Below are 15,806 nucleotides of genomic sequence, written 5' to 3'. Positions count from 1 at the left end.
AAATGAGGTTCCAGGGTGGTGTAATCATTCCATTTTTCCTGCTTCAAAAAACATTATTTGAAAGTTTAGTGTCACTGTTTCCAACAAGGACATAATTTTGCAATTATTATTACCATTATTAAATATCTTTTGTTTCAATATATATATATATTTTTTCAAATTTAATGTTTTAGAATTAAAGTATACAGTTTCTTAAATAAATTGTCTTTTTAATTATTTATTGTTTCAAAATGTAATGTTTAATAATTAAAAGAAATAAAAAGTTTTTCTTTTTTTTTCTTTTGACCATTTTTTAGAACAATAAATGTATCCTACTATATAATTCTGGATGAAAGCTCTTGTAACTGTTTATTTAAACTAATCAAATAAATTACAAATCTATTTATTGGTCATTTTCTTTAATCAGATTTTAAAAGGATATTTTTTTAAAAGTAATCACAAACGTTATTTAAATCGAAATACATATCTGTAACATAATTATTTATTAATCTTAGGTGTATTTTTCTAAATTATGATGATTACTAAGAAGACATCCACATTCTGAGTTGGGTAAAAGCATCACATTCAATACTGGCAGACTCCTCAGCGTTTGCCTAATATTTAACCAAAGGTATAAAATTCCTCTATTTCCTTTTGTGTATCAAAAATGGTAGTTTAACACCATAACCACAAGTAGTTGCCTTTGTAAAATAAAAGGTAATGAAGCACCCAATTAACGAAACATCCCAGTTACAAAATGACCAGGTTATGAAACAACTCAAATTCATGTACAATATCTGTCAATGGAGAGAAGAGCCCTTATTAATGTTTGATTAATAACACAGACTGATTTCACAGCATCTCAGTGAAACAATAATGAAAATACTTTACAGTTCTTTACTTTCATTACTGACACAGCTGCAGCGATCATGTTATGATACCGTCGCATACACTAGCTTATAAGTTGGGTCAAACTACAAACAACAAAGATCCTGATCTACTGTAGCATAATGCTCCTATAGATCAGGGTCTACAATGTCTGTTTTGCTTATTATTCATATCAAACTGCACAGACCCAGATCTGCCATAATGCACTGGCAGATCAGTGGTCCATGCAGTTTGCAGGTGAACTCACTTTATAAGCCAGTATATATGTTAATGGCATTGCACTGTGTGTGTGTGTGTGTGTGTGTGCATTACAACTACATGAGACATTACAGTTGTTTATCTTTATTATTGGTACAGCTGCAGCAATCATGTGTTAATGACAATGGCACCATGTCACATGCATAAATGGGCCCTGAGTGGCTGAGTTGTCTAAAGCACTCACTGTTACAGATCACTGCCATCTCACCTCTGTCTGCATGGGTTCGAGTCTTGGATTCAGTCAATGTGGGCATGTGAGAAAGCTTGCCAGTAGCTTCTCCTGGGTTGGTGGTTCTTTCTGGGGTTTTCCCAAGTTCTTCCTCCATCATTAATACTGGCTGCCATGTATAGCCTATCCTGTGCTGAAAAATGGCATTAAACCCTACAAGGACAACAACAACATTCATCAAAACTGCATGTAAACAAACAGCTGAAACATTTACATGAACACAGAAAACAACATGTCCACCACTGTACAGCTTTGTGAATATGAAAAAGTAAAGTTAAGGTTTTGCTATGCTCATATTCACATAACAGCCCAATTTTCATGTATTCACTCATTTTTACGGAGGAGGGGCAGGATTCCTTAACTAATAGCTGATGAAATTGATACTTTTTCATACTGTATACTGTAAAATAAGTTCTTCAAAAAAACAATTGAAAGCTTGAAGCTGTTTGTCTTAAATATATACACTAAAACCTGCCTTAGCGGACGCCTGTTCACATTATTTATAAACCTGTTTTCAAGTTTGCATATATGAAGGGCACCTGTCTATGAAAGACAATTTATAATTCTTGAGGGTCCTTTATATGAGTGCTTTGTGATACTTTATCTTGTAAACATTTAAGTGAATCCAATGGTCTTCATTTTTGTTTCACTAACTTTATAAAATGATTACCATTTTAAGGTCAATGCCAACTTGTCCTTTGGTTACAAATTATGAAAAATCATGAGGAAATTAAAATAACATTAAAGATATCTTACCTAAACATTTACTTACCTGACATAAAAGGTATTTTAATCCAATTCTTCATAAATAATGCAAAATATTTTAGTTATCCTGATTCATTCGAGTTCAACTGACAAATCAACAAAAGCACTCACTAACTTTGTCTCACAAATTCAACACAAATGACAAATATATAAGCGTTCTTTCTTTAAGGATGAATGATTTAATCCCACTCATCAACCTCCTCCTTTTAGCTCTTTAGTGTCAACAGAAACACCAAAGGGACCAGACAGGGTGTCACTTTCAAGCTAAAAATCCCTACCTTTGTTGACTGCAGACACCTTCAAGACAGATGTTACAGCTGTAAATGACTTTTGATCTCCTTTCAAAATCCTTTTTAGGGGCAATCAAGACTCACAATGACATTCAAGTAATTTAAACATCATATGCCTCTCTGCATACCAAGATGTATCGAGGTCAGTGAAGTGTGACGAGGAATATAACACCTTAACAATACCAAGGTACTTGATTATACTTCCTCATTTAAAAAATCCAACATATAATAAGCATAAGCATGAAATATTTGGTATTGTGATGCAACACCAACATAATCCTAAGCGATTTGAATGACATTAATACTTTTGTAAGCTTTTACATTTACCATATTTAACCTTATAATACCATACATACATGTTACAAGTTTATTCCAGCTGCAAGCAACATAAACTGCTGTCACATCATGTACAGGCAGATCAGGGTCTTTGCTGCTTGTTCTACTGATTACTCCTAACATATTGCACAGATCCAGATCTGTCGGTGCATGATGCGACAGAAGATTTGGGTTTATGCAGACTGAAGTTGAAGACAACTTGAACAGTAATTAACACCCAGTGAACAGCTAGCTACACATTGAATGGCTGGTGACAGATCAAGGTCTATGTTGTAAAAGAAATAACATAGACCTTGATTTACCAATGCATTATGTTATGCCACATAGATTTGAGCAATGTGCATTTAGGCATCCATTTTCTTTGATAGTTTACATGTTTTTCTGTTTCATATTAATGTGTTTTAATAAAAGCCTAGTACCACAATGGAATGATACTGTGTGATAACATAAGCTTGAATATTTTTTAAAACCATGAAACTATTATATATAAAGAGGTCATGTGATAGAACACTAATATATTTATCATTGTTGATGGAAGGGGTTTTAGTTGAATAGTTATGACTACCAACTGCATGGAGTTAGTGCTGAACACCAAGTGAGGCAGCTTTAGTACCATTTTTAAAAATCTTTGGTATGACTCAGCTGGGGTTTGAACCCGTGACCTCCCACATCTGGGGATGCTCTAAGCACTAGGCCACCAGAGCAGTCTCGTATATTTCTAAGGGTATAGTGATATGATTCTGGTTATATTAATGGACAGGTTTTTCAGTAACTTTTTAGCAAACATAACAAATTATGCACAATGTTAGCAACACCAATCTTATTTCATTTTAACTAAAAAAACTTTTTATTTGCATAGTTTTTTTAATAGTTAAAAAAATAAGATCAAAAAATAAAAAAAGAACACTCAGTGTTGTTCATAAATACAGTTCAGGTCATTACTTAAACAGTATCAAAGGCAGAGTTCAATTATAAACTTTACTAATTTTGCTCTGTGGATCATGGTCTACATGGCCAGGACCTGTAGCATTTTGTTTTTCCTCCTCAAAACTGTATCCATTTACATTTGCCTTGGTGGCAGCTGGTGGCTGAGTGGTCTAAGGCATTCACCTTTACAGATCACCAACATCTCACCTCTGTTGTTGTGAGTTTTTGAGTCTCAGGCTCAGCCAGAGTGGATATGTGAGAAAGCCTGCCAGCAGCTTCCAGTGGGTTGGAAGTTCTTCCTGGGATATTTTCAGTTTCCTCCTCCACCAGACATACCGACTGCCATATATGACCTACCAAGTGCTGAAAAACAGTGTTAAACCCCAAAACAACAACTACATCTAACTTATTTATTTATTAAAAGTTCTATTCATGAAAAGGCATAATTATATACTGAATATTATCATCAAATTTTAAAAAAATATCGTAAGTTACAAAACAACTGCCCACCCCTCTATTTTTTCATATATTCCTGCCGAAATCCACCCAACCCATTTTCCTGCAGCCATTCCATAAAACGACTGGTGACAATTCAAGACCAATTTGGGCATCTATGCTCTGCTGACTATCCAAATGACAGGAAAACCAGTCTATAGAACTTTCCTTTACATTAAGGATACCTGGCTATAAATGTAAATATTTACAAATCTCTTTCATTGATTTTCAGGCATTGATTTCTGTTTACAATAACCCATTGAGCTCATCGTTCATGTTTCTTGGGAATCCTTTACAAAAAGGTTTTAAGTGAATGTTTAAAGATTCAAAATCTTGGGAATTTTGGTAGCTCAGCTGGTAGAACATTAGACTTGTAATCCAAGCATCGCAGTTTCAATACCTGGGTTTGGAAAGGCTCTGTAAATAGCTCACACTTTGTCAACATGATATAGACAATAATGTATTGAAAGTGTCATTAAAAGCCACCATACCAAATGTATTGGACAAATTGTCTGAAGTCTGAGGAGGGTTTGTGTGAAATACAGATGCTTGCATGCCATCAGATATTGCGAACATGGTTAACAGTAAGGTGGCAGTTGATGGTTTAATGAAGTGACCCAAAATTGTATTTTTTTTTATAGATGCAAATATAATCCAAGTAATGAAATGATTTACCATACTATCCCACTCTATAGGTTTTAAAAAATTATTTTAAAATCTTGTAGAATTAGTAAGCAAAGACCATTGACTCCATTCATGAAGAAAACTCATCACTTTTCATTGAATCATTCGTCTGAACTTGATAACTGAGCAACAAGCAACAAAAATAAATTATAAAATACTAACCAAATAAACATATTCACATATACTATACTCTAGGGTTTTCACCAGATACAAACAGAAGCCGGGAAAGTATCTTTTGAACCAAAGAAATCTGGTTGATTTGAATGAAACATTTCAAGTTTCTGAAACCTGAACCATGCCTTTAATGTACTTCATATTTCTGCCATCTGCCAGTTCTTACTGAAAACCCTGATTCTTGCTTAAACACATAAAAGAAACAAAGAAAGAAATAAAGAAAGAAAAAAAGAAAAAATCTTTTCTCAGTTGCCACCACATGCAATGTAAAACCTCTGAAAATTATGTTTACGAAAATGCATGCAAAATCTATTCCAAATCATCAAGTCTATGACATTGTCAACTGCTGTGACATCTGATTTTTCCTCTATTTTAGAAGCAATTATACTGGATACATCAATATCAGATCAACAAAAACTAACTTCTTCTACAAGAAACATCAGTTAATATGTTATTATATATGTACACATAAACTGAAACATTTTCTGAAGTGTTATGTGTACCAGCTGTGAAAAGTTCTAAAAAGTTTGTTGTATGTTCTTTGCTGAATATTACTAAATATGCAACACCATTGTAAGAATCTAAAATAATCTACAATTTCGTTATAGCTAAAACCACTTTCATCATATACATGGAGATGTACAGGGTATGTAAAGTTAACAATTCACTTCCAGTGCTAATTATTTTCATTCTGAATTCATAAATTCTGTGAGGTTCCTGATAACCAAAATTTTACAATTCTGATTCTGACATTTAAATTGCATGTTTCTAGTGTTATACTATCATGAATCTGTGAATTGGTACATAGTTCAAACATGTCTGCAAATTATAAAACAGTGTTAAGTATAAGACCAAGTTTCTACACCTAGTCACTAAAAAGTGACTGGTTGTAAAAACTCAGTCTCAAACTCAAGCTTAAAAGTTACATGATTTTAAAACAGGTTCATAATTAGACTGATGATGAAAATGTGCATTGTTAGGTTAAATGATAACTATTATGACCAGATATGACGTGCCTTAATGAGGATGATGATATGTCATTTTGATGGTGATGATGAAAACAGTCATTACAATGATGACACTGGTTATCAGGTAGTCATGGCAATGGTAGTGGCACAGAGGCTTTGACAAGCCTAGTGCTCAAGAAGGTCAAGCCCTGTGTGACCATGATAATGAGGGGAGTTTACAACATGAAATTTCATTCCTTCTTACATGATGCTAAAAAAAATGTAAGGATTTAAAGAATTGGAAAAATGCACAAGAAATGAATAATAAATATGGAAAAACAAACACCACGATGCAGGTGAAGAAAGAAGCTAAACTTACTGAAGTGTTGGCCATGTCCCCATTTGACAGCTGTCAATCAAAAAAAAAGAAGAGAAGAGATATTTGAGTCTATGCAAGGAATATTTACCAAAGAAGCATAACAAAAAGTATGACAACAATAAATATAAACTGACTCAGGGCATTAGCAATCTGATTGGATAAAATTCAACTTCAATCTTGCCAATCATCTGATTAATATATTTCAAACCAAAATTCTGGTACCAATTTAGCAATGGGGAATATTAATTTGTTCAAAGATAGATATCAATCTTATCTTCGATCCAAAATCTAATCCCTGGAGATTGATAAGTAAAAGAACTATATTCCCTGAAATAAATAAAATTAAGATGTGAAGAATTCTTTGCTTTTAATACTACCGGTATAAACTGTTCAAAGTTATTTAACTACAGAAATTTCTTAAATTAGCACATATAACTGATGCTCTATTCAAAAGGGGCAGGGTGGGCCCTATAGGATAAACGAAAATAGATAAAAGTATGTTGGAACAAAATCTGATAAAAGCTTATAAACTGTCAGTGTACTGTATTGTACCAAATTCTTATCTTGAATAACAAACAGTAGGCTGAAACAAAATAATACCTTGGTCTTGCCATTCACCACTGTGCAAAAATGATCTTTCAAATAACTGAAAAAATAGATGTCTCAGCTGGGAAAGAAGACTGTAATTTAGCTGGCATTCACTGATAATAAGAATAAGAAGGCAGATTCTATATTCCATGTACAATACAGCTTGTCAAGATGATAAAAAGTTTTAAACAAATTTGCACTTTAATTAGTTAGATCACAATTTTGATCATACTTCTGTGCTTGATGTGCTTAGTCTTTTAAATGTATAACATTTCACGCACCTTGTGTTAACACCTGTTTTATGTCCCACATGCCCCAGATTGCAAGCATGCCACTTACCTGAATTTGGAACACACACCAAATCTTAATGACAGTTAAATTTGCTGAAGGGATTTTAATGATAACCATGATTTACCGTATGTATCCATGATGACGAGACTTTTAATATACATTTGAGGGAGCTGAAAAACCTTATCATGAAACATAATGGAAGAAAATTTAGTCCGCACTATCAACACCTTTAAACATATTTGAGAGAGAGAAGTAAAATTCAAGAAAACTTGTTTTCTAAAAGAGGCGGTGATAGCGGAATGTATACGTTCACAAAAAATCCTAAAAAGTAAAACTATCTGCATGATGACATTTGAGAACTACCATGAAGAGGTCTTTGACATTAAAATAACTCTCTAACATGACAAGTGATAAGTTTCACACCCTATCTATTGGTATATATCACACCCTGTCTATTGGTATACATATCACCCTATCTGTTGGTACAACGTGACCCTGCTATAACACGTTAGTACCCTGCTATAACAGCAATTAGTTCCCAGCCATAGAACTCGACCGTGTTATAGACCAAACCATGTTATAAGCAACCAGGTCAGTTTGCTGAAGAAAATGATGCATGTACCCCAAAAAATTTGCAACTGGGTGTGTGTGTGTGTGTGTGTGTAGGTAATAAATGCAGATGGTAAAATATGTGCTTCATTGGCACAGTTACCATGTTAAATTGATGCATATTAAATGAGAAACACATCTGTAGTGAAAACAGAGAAGGCATATATGATATTTTACTTTATTTAGAGAAAAGCAGATTGGTACATATATGTGCATACTGTTTATATATATATATATACATGTCTAATGTATAGCATGAATAGAGTATCAACACCGTGTACTCACCCACAAATCTCATTACATACATTGAATCTACAACTAATTCCATAGAAAATATGCACACACACACATTTAAAATATTCAAAAATTTTGTCACTGGTCATATAGGTCTGAATTCAGTGGAAAAACATAGCACAATCACATAACGGATGATGAAGCACATTTACTTTTCAGTACATCCCATGTCGGTAAAGTTAGTTTGCGTTTTAAGCTGCCAGTGGTAGCATTCTTATCCAGTAACCTATTCCCTGCAAAAATGAAACTTTTATGGCACAGAAAACACGTTCCAGTCACGTTGGAAAATAATAAAAAAAATCCATCTGATTCCACTGCTTTTATTTAAGTTTGGTACTGACTTCCTTTGATGAAAAGTTCTTTATTTTTATTGATGATTGTAGTCGGCTTTCTTTGATGAAGGGTGCATGTGTTATTGAAGTCACCGCTAAAGGGAAGCTTTGGAGAACCAAACAAATGTCTGTTTCTTATTGTGGTGGCAACATCAACTAATTGTAATCATAATTGAGGCTGATTATTTTCTTCCATTTGCTAAGTGTGTTTTCATAACAATCGGTGCTTCAAAGATAATGTTTTCTTTGAATTTCAGAAAAACTATTTTATCTGGGTAAATTTGTGAAAAAGGAATTGGCTGTTGTTTGTTGGATTGTAGTTACTGTTCCTCCCTGCCTTCTGAAAACACCAACAAGATGGTCTTTTGCTTTTTTTACATTTGTGGTAGTGGAGTGATACTGACTCCCAAGCATGCGTCAGAAATTTAACAAAGGGTCAATGGAAGATTGAGACACAGGTGTTTTGGTCTGATGACACGGAATACTACAGAAAATGTGAGTGTTCTGAAGGATTTAATTCTTGGTGAAGTGAAGAGGAATTTTATTTACCATCCAAATATAAATGTCAGTCTATGCAAATATATTAATTACTAGCGAGCAGCCAAAAATCTAATGATTACAAGATAATACCTTGTCTGGTTGATCTCTGCTACCAGAAATGTCAACAACAAGAAAAGCGAATATCTCACAAAATACAGTACTCTAGGCCGATAAATCAGCCCTTCACCAGTGATGATATTGATTTTTGATATTCATTAAAAGCTGCAATTATCTGCATCTAAATTTGGCTGCACACATCAATGTATATTTTATATACTTACCGGTATTTCTCGTGGCTGTGCAGCTACCGTTGGTTGAAGGGTTCTTTTGGTGACATGTAGATTATATTTCCTGAGCAAACCATATGTTTGGTGACTTGTAAATCCACCTGGAAAAGCACAACCATCTGTCCTGTGGCCATTTTGAATTTCGCGCTTGATATATCTGTTACCAATTACCGGTATGTGTCTAAAGTATATGCAGGCTTGTTCCGGAATGATTTGCATGCAGCAAAATTGCATATTTTAATGAACAGGTGACATCAGACCCAAAACATCGTCCATCAGTATCAACACAGATTTGTGGGGTTGATTTATCGGACTAACAGTACTCATGCTCGATGTCAACATAAGCGGATTATGATATAACAATGCATTGTTAAGATGGTTTGTCAATATGGACAAAGAAATTGTTTATGTGACAACTGATAAATTTCAGTGCATTTTATATCAAGTTTGTGGCTTCCTTTCATGGGGCCTCTGAATTTGTCCACTTCAAACCAATGGTTGTATAAACAAGTTTAAACAGCCAACAATGTCGCCAAAAAAGTTAATCGCCAGATAGTATATTTTGCCATCAACAAGGAAATAAAATCGCAATTTGTGACATTAGCAAAGCCCTGCGCGATCCCTGAATAAACTTTCCATACGTTATTTTTGTACTTTTAATAACAAAAACTATTTTTTCATGTATGAGAAAATTACATATAAAATTTCTGAAGCCACGCCACAATCATCTTGCATTATTCATATGCGATCTCTTCCCCAAAATGATAATAAACTTTTGAAGTTTTGTCGTACTGTTAACCCTTTACCTCATGCAAGCGCCTTTGGATGCCTCTAATCCATTCAAAAGGAAGCACCTTTAGACGCCTCTACTCCATTCGCATGGAAGTGCCTTTTGACGTCTCTACTCCATTCGCATGGAAGTGCCTTTTGATGCCTGCTGTAAACATCAGCCATTTTTTGCAAGTTTTCGTAGCGCCACTTTTGGGGAAACCCCTTATTAGATACCTCATTCATTGCTGTGAATGACCTTTACGTTAGATCATGTGGTCACTGTTTATGCTCTGTTCGAAAGATGCTATTTAAAGTAACTGGGTTGTATTCTCCACTCTCCAAAATGGAGGTCACGGATTTCGTTCAGTACTTTTCACGATTAGAATCACAACTATGAAAGCTTCAATAACTTAAGTAAAGGCTCTGATATTGAAGTAGGTAGCCATTAGTTTTTATAAACAATCAAATTCAGATGACTTAGTGATGTAGACACAGACAAATAACTTGTAAATTTCGAGTATGTGAAATGGCAGCTATGGTTGGTCACGCGGCTTCACTGACTTGACGGTAAAAAAGTTCTCTCAAGATTTTAAAGCACATAAAAAATTATACTGTGAAAAATAATTACACAGCTATAATGATTGGACTTTACTCTTAAATTTTTTCATTACATAATAGATGTGTACCAAGATTGAAAATGATTAAAATTGCTGTTAAACTTAACATACACCACAATGCTTAACAGTTAGCAGGCAGGCCTATGTGTATGGAGTCGAATAGGTAACAGGTGTTCTATTTATAGTGCACTGTACTGGGTAACTTAGCTACATGTGTATCGGAGGGCTAAAAAGACATACACTCTACGAGGTAAAGGGTCAAGAAAGAAATATTTGTATCGTGTACAAGAAAAATACATGTATATAAAATTTCGGGAGCCATGCCATGACCATGATATATCCAAATTCATGCTAGAGCAGGGTCATACTGTATAATATATATCATACCCTATCTATTGGTATATATCACACCCTATCTGCTGGTATAAGACTCGCCATAATCTATTGGTATATATCACACCCTGTCTATTAGTATATGTATCACACCCTATCTACTGGTATATATCACATCCTGTCTCTTGATATGTATCACACCCGATCTGTTGGTATATATCACACCCTATCTGTTGGGATACGTCACACCCTATCTATTGGTATATATCACACCCTATCTGTTGGCATATCTCACACCCTATCTATTGGTATATACCGGTATCACACCCTGTCTATTGGTATATATCACACCCTATCTATTAATATATATCACACCCTATCTATTGGTATATACCATGCCCTATCTATTGGTATATATCAGAGTCAATCTATTGGTATATATCACACCCTATCTATTGGTATATATCATGCCCTATCTATTGGTATATATCAGAGTCAATCTATTGGTATATATCACACCCTAACTATTGGTATATATATCACATACTTAACTGCAAACTTGGATCTGTCATAGCCTGTCATTATATGTTTCAAGACAAAAGTATAGCCTCATGATCTGCTGATACATTATACATTATTTAATGACTTCTCATTTTGATGTTTTGATTGGCTAAATAATCTAAAACTGCTACTGCTAAAACATATCAACCCAAGATTCACTCAAGAGGAGAATATAAAATTTTACCAATTCATCCTATAACGTCATAGGTAGTACACTGATGGCAACGAAATGCAAGTATTCTTGTTAGAGTATGCAGCTAGGGTATGCATTACACTCAATCAAAGAACGAACATTTTGTTGTGTATTGTTCATTCAACTGTCTGTCTGTTTACCTGGTGGTCAGCTCTTTCTGTTTGGTTTCCAATCTTAATTATTTATAAGTTTTAGCACTGAATATATCAACAATAAAATCTTAAAATTTGCTACTTATAATTTGAATCCATATTTGTATCTCGCATTATCATTTAAAATTCTTTTAAATTTTTTTAAACAATTTAAAACTGCAAATTTTATTTGGTATACACTTTAATCTTTATCCACACACAGAAAACCAATCTACAGGCAATTTATTTTTACATATTAAAATGATTATTGATTTGATTAGATTGATACAAAAATTATAATCACCTTGAGCCTCAATGAATATCCCATTTCTGGGGATGATACAAGAGCAATGTTTGTACCCTACATGTTAAGTCGATCATGAATGCTGCATCTTCTTAAGTGTATATGTAATACTAATGCATCTCATAGGACCCATGGCCTCAAGCTTGATATACTCCTGTCACAATCTCATGACAGATGACACAGCTTTCATTATTAGTACAGTGCTAAGGTACTGCATAATGGGTGGATTCCATTTCTAGATGCAGAGCATGTATATTCACATGAATGTGTGTTTACATTGGATTTACTTGGCGTTAGTGTCACTAATTTGAATAACGGTACTCATTTGTTTTGGAGAATTGTTGATACATCTAATTGACAGTGTCGTTGCAAGTGTGTGTGTGTGTGTGTGTGTGTGTGTGTGTGTGTGACAGATTTGGATTTTTAATACAGCTTTAACAATGTTCCAGTCATATCACTATGATGTCTGCAGTGTGGCAATTTTTAGTAATGTCTCGCACTGGGACATCATGCTGCAAACATGCAGCATCATGTCCCACCTAGTCACATTATCCTGACACCATTCTGACCAGTCCTGATGCTAACCTCTTGATGCTGAATGCCAAGTGAGGCAGATGCCAGTTCCATTTGTAAAAGTCATTGGCATTCATTTTTGAGGTTCAAACACATGACTTCCACATCTAAGGCAGATGCTCCGACCACTTAGGCTACTGGATAAACACAGATCTGCCATAATATATCAACAGATAAGGGTCTATGCAATCTATTGAGATTACTCAGTAAAAATATAAAAAAATAGACCCTGATCTGGGAATGCATTATGCTAGGGCAGACCAGGATCTTTTTTGTTACAGTTTGCCTAGACTTAAAAGCAAGTATATCTTGTAATTCAGTATGCTTTTAAACACTGCCAAGACTTCTGGGTTTTTTCTTGCTGTAGAAAAGTTTAAATAATATTCTTGTTCTGATTCTGCAATTAATGTTACAATATGTGATGTGATGTGATTTTGATTTTTAACATAGCTTTAACAATTTTTCAGTCACATTGCTACGATGTCTGCCATGTGGCAGTTGACAGTGATGTCTAGCACTGGGGCATCATGCCGCAGACATGTACCATTTTGTAAGTCTCTGGTATAACTCAGCCAGGGATCGAACCCACGACCTCCTGCATCTGAGGCAGACGCTCTAACCACTAGGCCACCGGAGCAGTCGTTACGATATGTACTCACTTATAAGTTGAGTCAAACTATAAATAAGAAAGATCCAGAGTCTATGTTGTTTGTTGAACTGATTACTTCTAACAAACTGCATCAATCCAGATCTGCCAACACATTATGCGATGGCAGATCTGGATCTGTGCAGTTTGCAGTTGGACTAGTCTTATAACCTAGTAGATACAGTAACATAACTGGGTCATGTGATGTCATAAAGTAGTTCTGTTTTTTGTGACTGCTGTGATACAAAATCAGGAAAATGTATAGTAGGCTACATACAGTTGTCTATATTATATTGTTGAGAAATGAATAGCTGAAGTTACATGTATACCTGTATCACACCCTTATGAATGGGGAATAAATGGATGATGTTGGATCTGGGTCTATGTGGTTCACAGTAGTCCACATTGTGATAGCATTTAAGAGTTTAAAGTTTTTTCTGAGTTTAATGTGGTATAAACTGTCAGTTGCCAACTCACACAGAAATCTTAACTGAGCGTAGTAATACATGTTTGGGGTTTTCTGTTATGCAGCTATTCATAGCACTTAGGATTGTCCTGCTTTATCCTCATAATACCAGTCCTTCAACCAATGAAAACAAAATTTATTCAATTATTTTTTTTAAAAATTGTTAGAATGTTCTTTTCCTTTAATGCTTACTTCGTGTCTGCCTTAATTGGCAGTGTTTATCTTATGCTGTACACGTGACTATTTTTAGAAGTGGGTATTCTTAGAAAAGTAGTTCTCCTTACAGTTCATACAGAAATAAACGAAATTCATTTTGATCACATGGTAACATTCTGACCAGTGGAAATGTTGCTTTCCTTTACCAGCTGCTGGCATTGCAATTATATGTATTTAAATATAAGTCATGTTCAACTGCTTACTACAAAGACCAATATCTGCCATTACAAAATGTGATGACTGATTTGGATCCGTGCAGTTTGTTTGCAGTAATCAGTACAACAAAAGACCATAGATCATGACCTGCTGGCACTTTATGCAATGGCAGATGAGGTTCTATGTTAACTTACAAGCGAGTACACACTGCACTCAAAGAAAAAGATGTTTACAGGTATCAGAAACACCTGCAAAAGGACCACCTGTCTGTTGTTTATGTTATCTTGCAGACATTTCTGAAAATATTCACAAAGACGCTTTGATTATAAAGCCATTTAATAATATATAAACAAGGCTTTACAGATGTTAAAAAAGTCTGCTTGCCACAAAATATGACAACATAACATGACAATGGTAAGTTATAAAAGCAAGTAAAAAATATCAATCTGAAACTATTTTTGTAACTTGAGTGTTTGCTGCAGCACTTTAGAGGAAAAGCTGCAAGGGTATCAGCAAGAAATGGAAGGCTACTGACTTTGAATATATCTTCAAATCAGAAATAAAGACACTTACGAACTGTAACAGAATGATAAGCATACAATGTATTCTTTAAAACCAGACATAATCTGAAAGTTTTATGGGAAGTTACTCAATCAGTTGGAACATCTCGATCAAAGTGACATGGCCCCAAAGCTTGCAAAGAATGCAATGTGTGGAATTCCATCTTGGAATTAGTTTTTCCATCTGGAATACTACAGAATACTTAGTTCAATCTTAAACCTATTTTATGTATAGTAGTAGCTTCCTATGAATTTTTTTTTGAAATCTGCAACAAGATTACTGCTCAAAATCATCAACACTTTCCTCTGTGTGTGTGTGTGTCTGTGTGTGCATGCATGTGTGTGTCTGTGCATGTCATTGATGTCAGAACATAAAGGCTGAGGGTTTTAACACATCCAAGGGATTCCAGGAATGTTTATATCAGAAAAAACCCCACGCCAAACATTATGATCGCAATTTGTAAAAACAAAACAAAAAACTTTTACATTTTCCAATGTAATTTGAAGTTTTTCTAATGAAGGCACCATTCTGATATACAAGCTTTATTTATTCCTTTTCCTGGATTGCATGTGCTCCCCATCAGCTGATGTCAATTGGGTGAGCATCTCAATGCAGTCATTTGTCTTAAGTGTGGTGGGGGGAGGAAGAGAGAGAAGGATAAGTATAATAAACATACCAAAGGGACTAAGAAATCCATACATGCAACTGGCCATACTAATACATGTGGTTCAACAATGCTGTGCAGACATTTTTATTATGAATTTAGTTGTTGTTGTTGTTGTTGTTGTTGTTGTAGGGTTTAACGACATTTTTCAGCACGCGATAGGCTATACATGGCGGCCAGTATTAATGGTGGAGGAAGAACCCAGGAAAACCCCGGAAAGACCGACCCACGAGAAGCTACTGGCAAGCTTTCTCACATATCCACATTAGCCGAATCTGAGACTCGAACCCACGCAGACAGAGGTGAGATGGCAGTGATCCGT

The 15,806-nt window shown here is 34.7% G+C and overlaps 1 protein-coding gene across 5 annotated transcripts in view; it reads right to left on the bottom strand.

Annotated features, from left to right (window-relative positions):
• Positions 1–15,806, bottom strand: part of LOC149773225 (GRB2-associated-binding protein 1-like) — a 144,667-nt gene that overhangs the window by 86,937 nt on the left and 41,924 nt on the right. For 4 of the 5 annotated variants that reach the window (XM_089946626.1, XM_089946627.1, XM_089946629.1 and 1 more), the window contains exon 2: positions 6,352–6,381. The exons of the other annotated variant lie outside the window; for it this stretch is intronic. In XM_089946626.1, coding sequence (XP_089802752.1) covers positions 6,352–6,381 — 30 coding nt within the window. The remainder of the gene's footprint in view (positions 1–6,351; positions 6,382–15,806) is intronic. 5 annotated transcript variants of the gene reach the window in all.

The sequence above is a fragment of the Sinohyriopsis cumingii genome, unplaced genomic scaffold (assembly GCF_028554795.1).
Source record: "Sinohyriopsis cumingii isolate HCF-2022 unplaced genomic scaffold, ASM2855479v2 utg000810l, whole genome shotgun sequence".
Lineage (NCBI taxonomy): Eukaryota > Metazoa > Mollusca > Bivalvia > Unionida > Unionidae > Sinohyriopsis > Sinohyriopsis cumingii.
The sequence above is the reverse complement of the archived record's forward strand: the minus strand, read 5'-3'. Positions and strand labels throughout refer to the sequence as shown.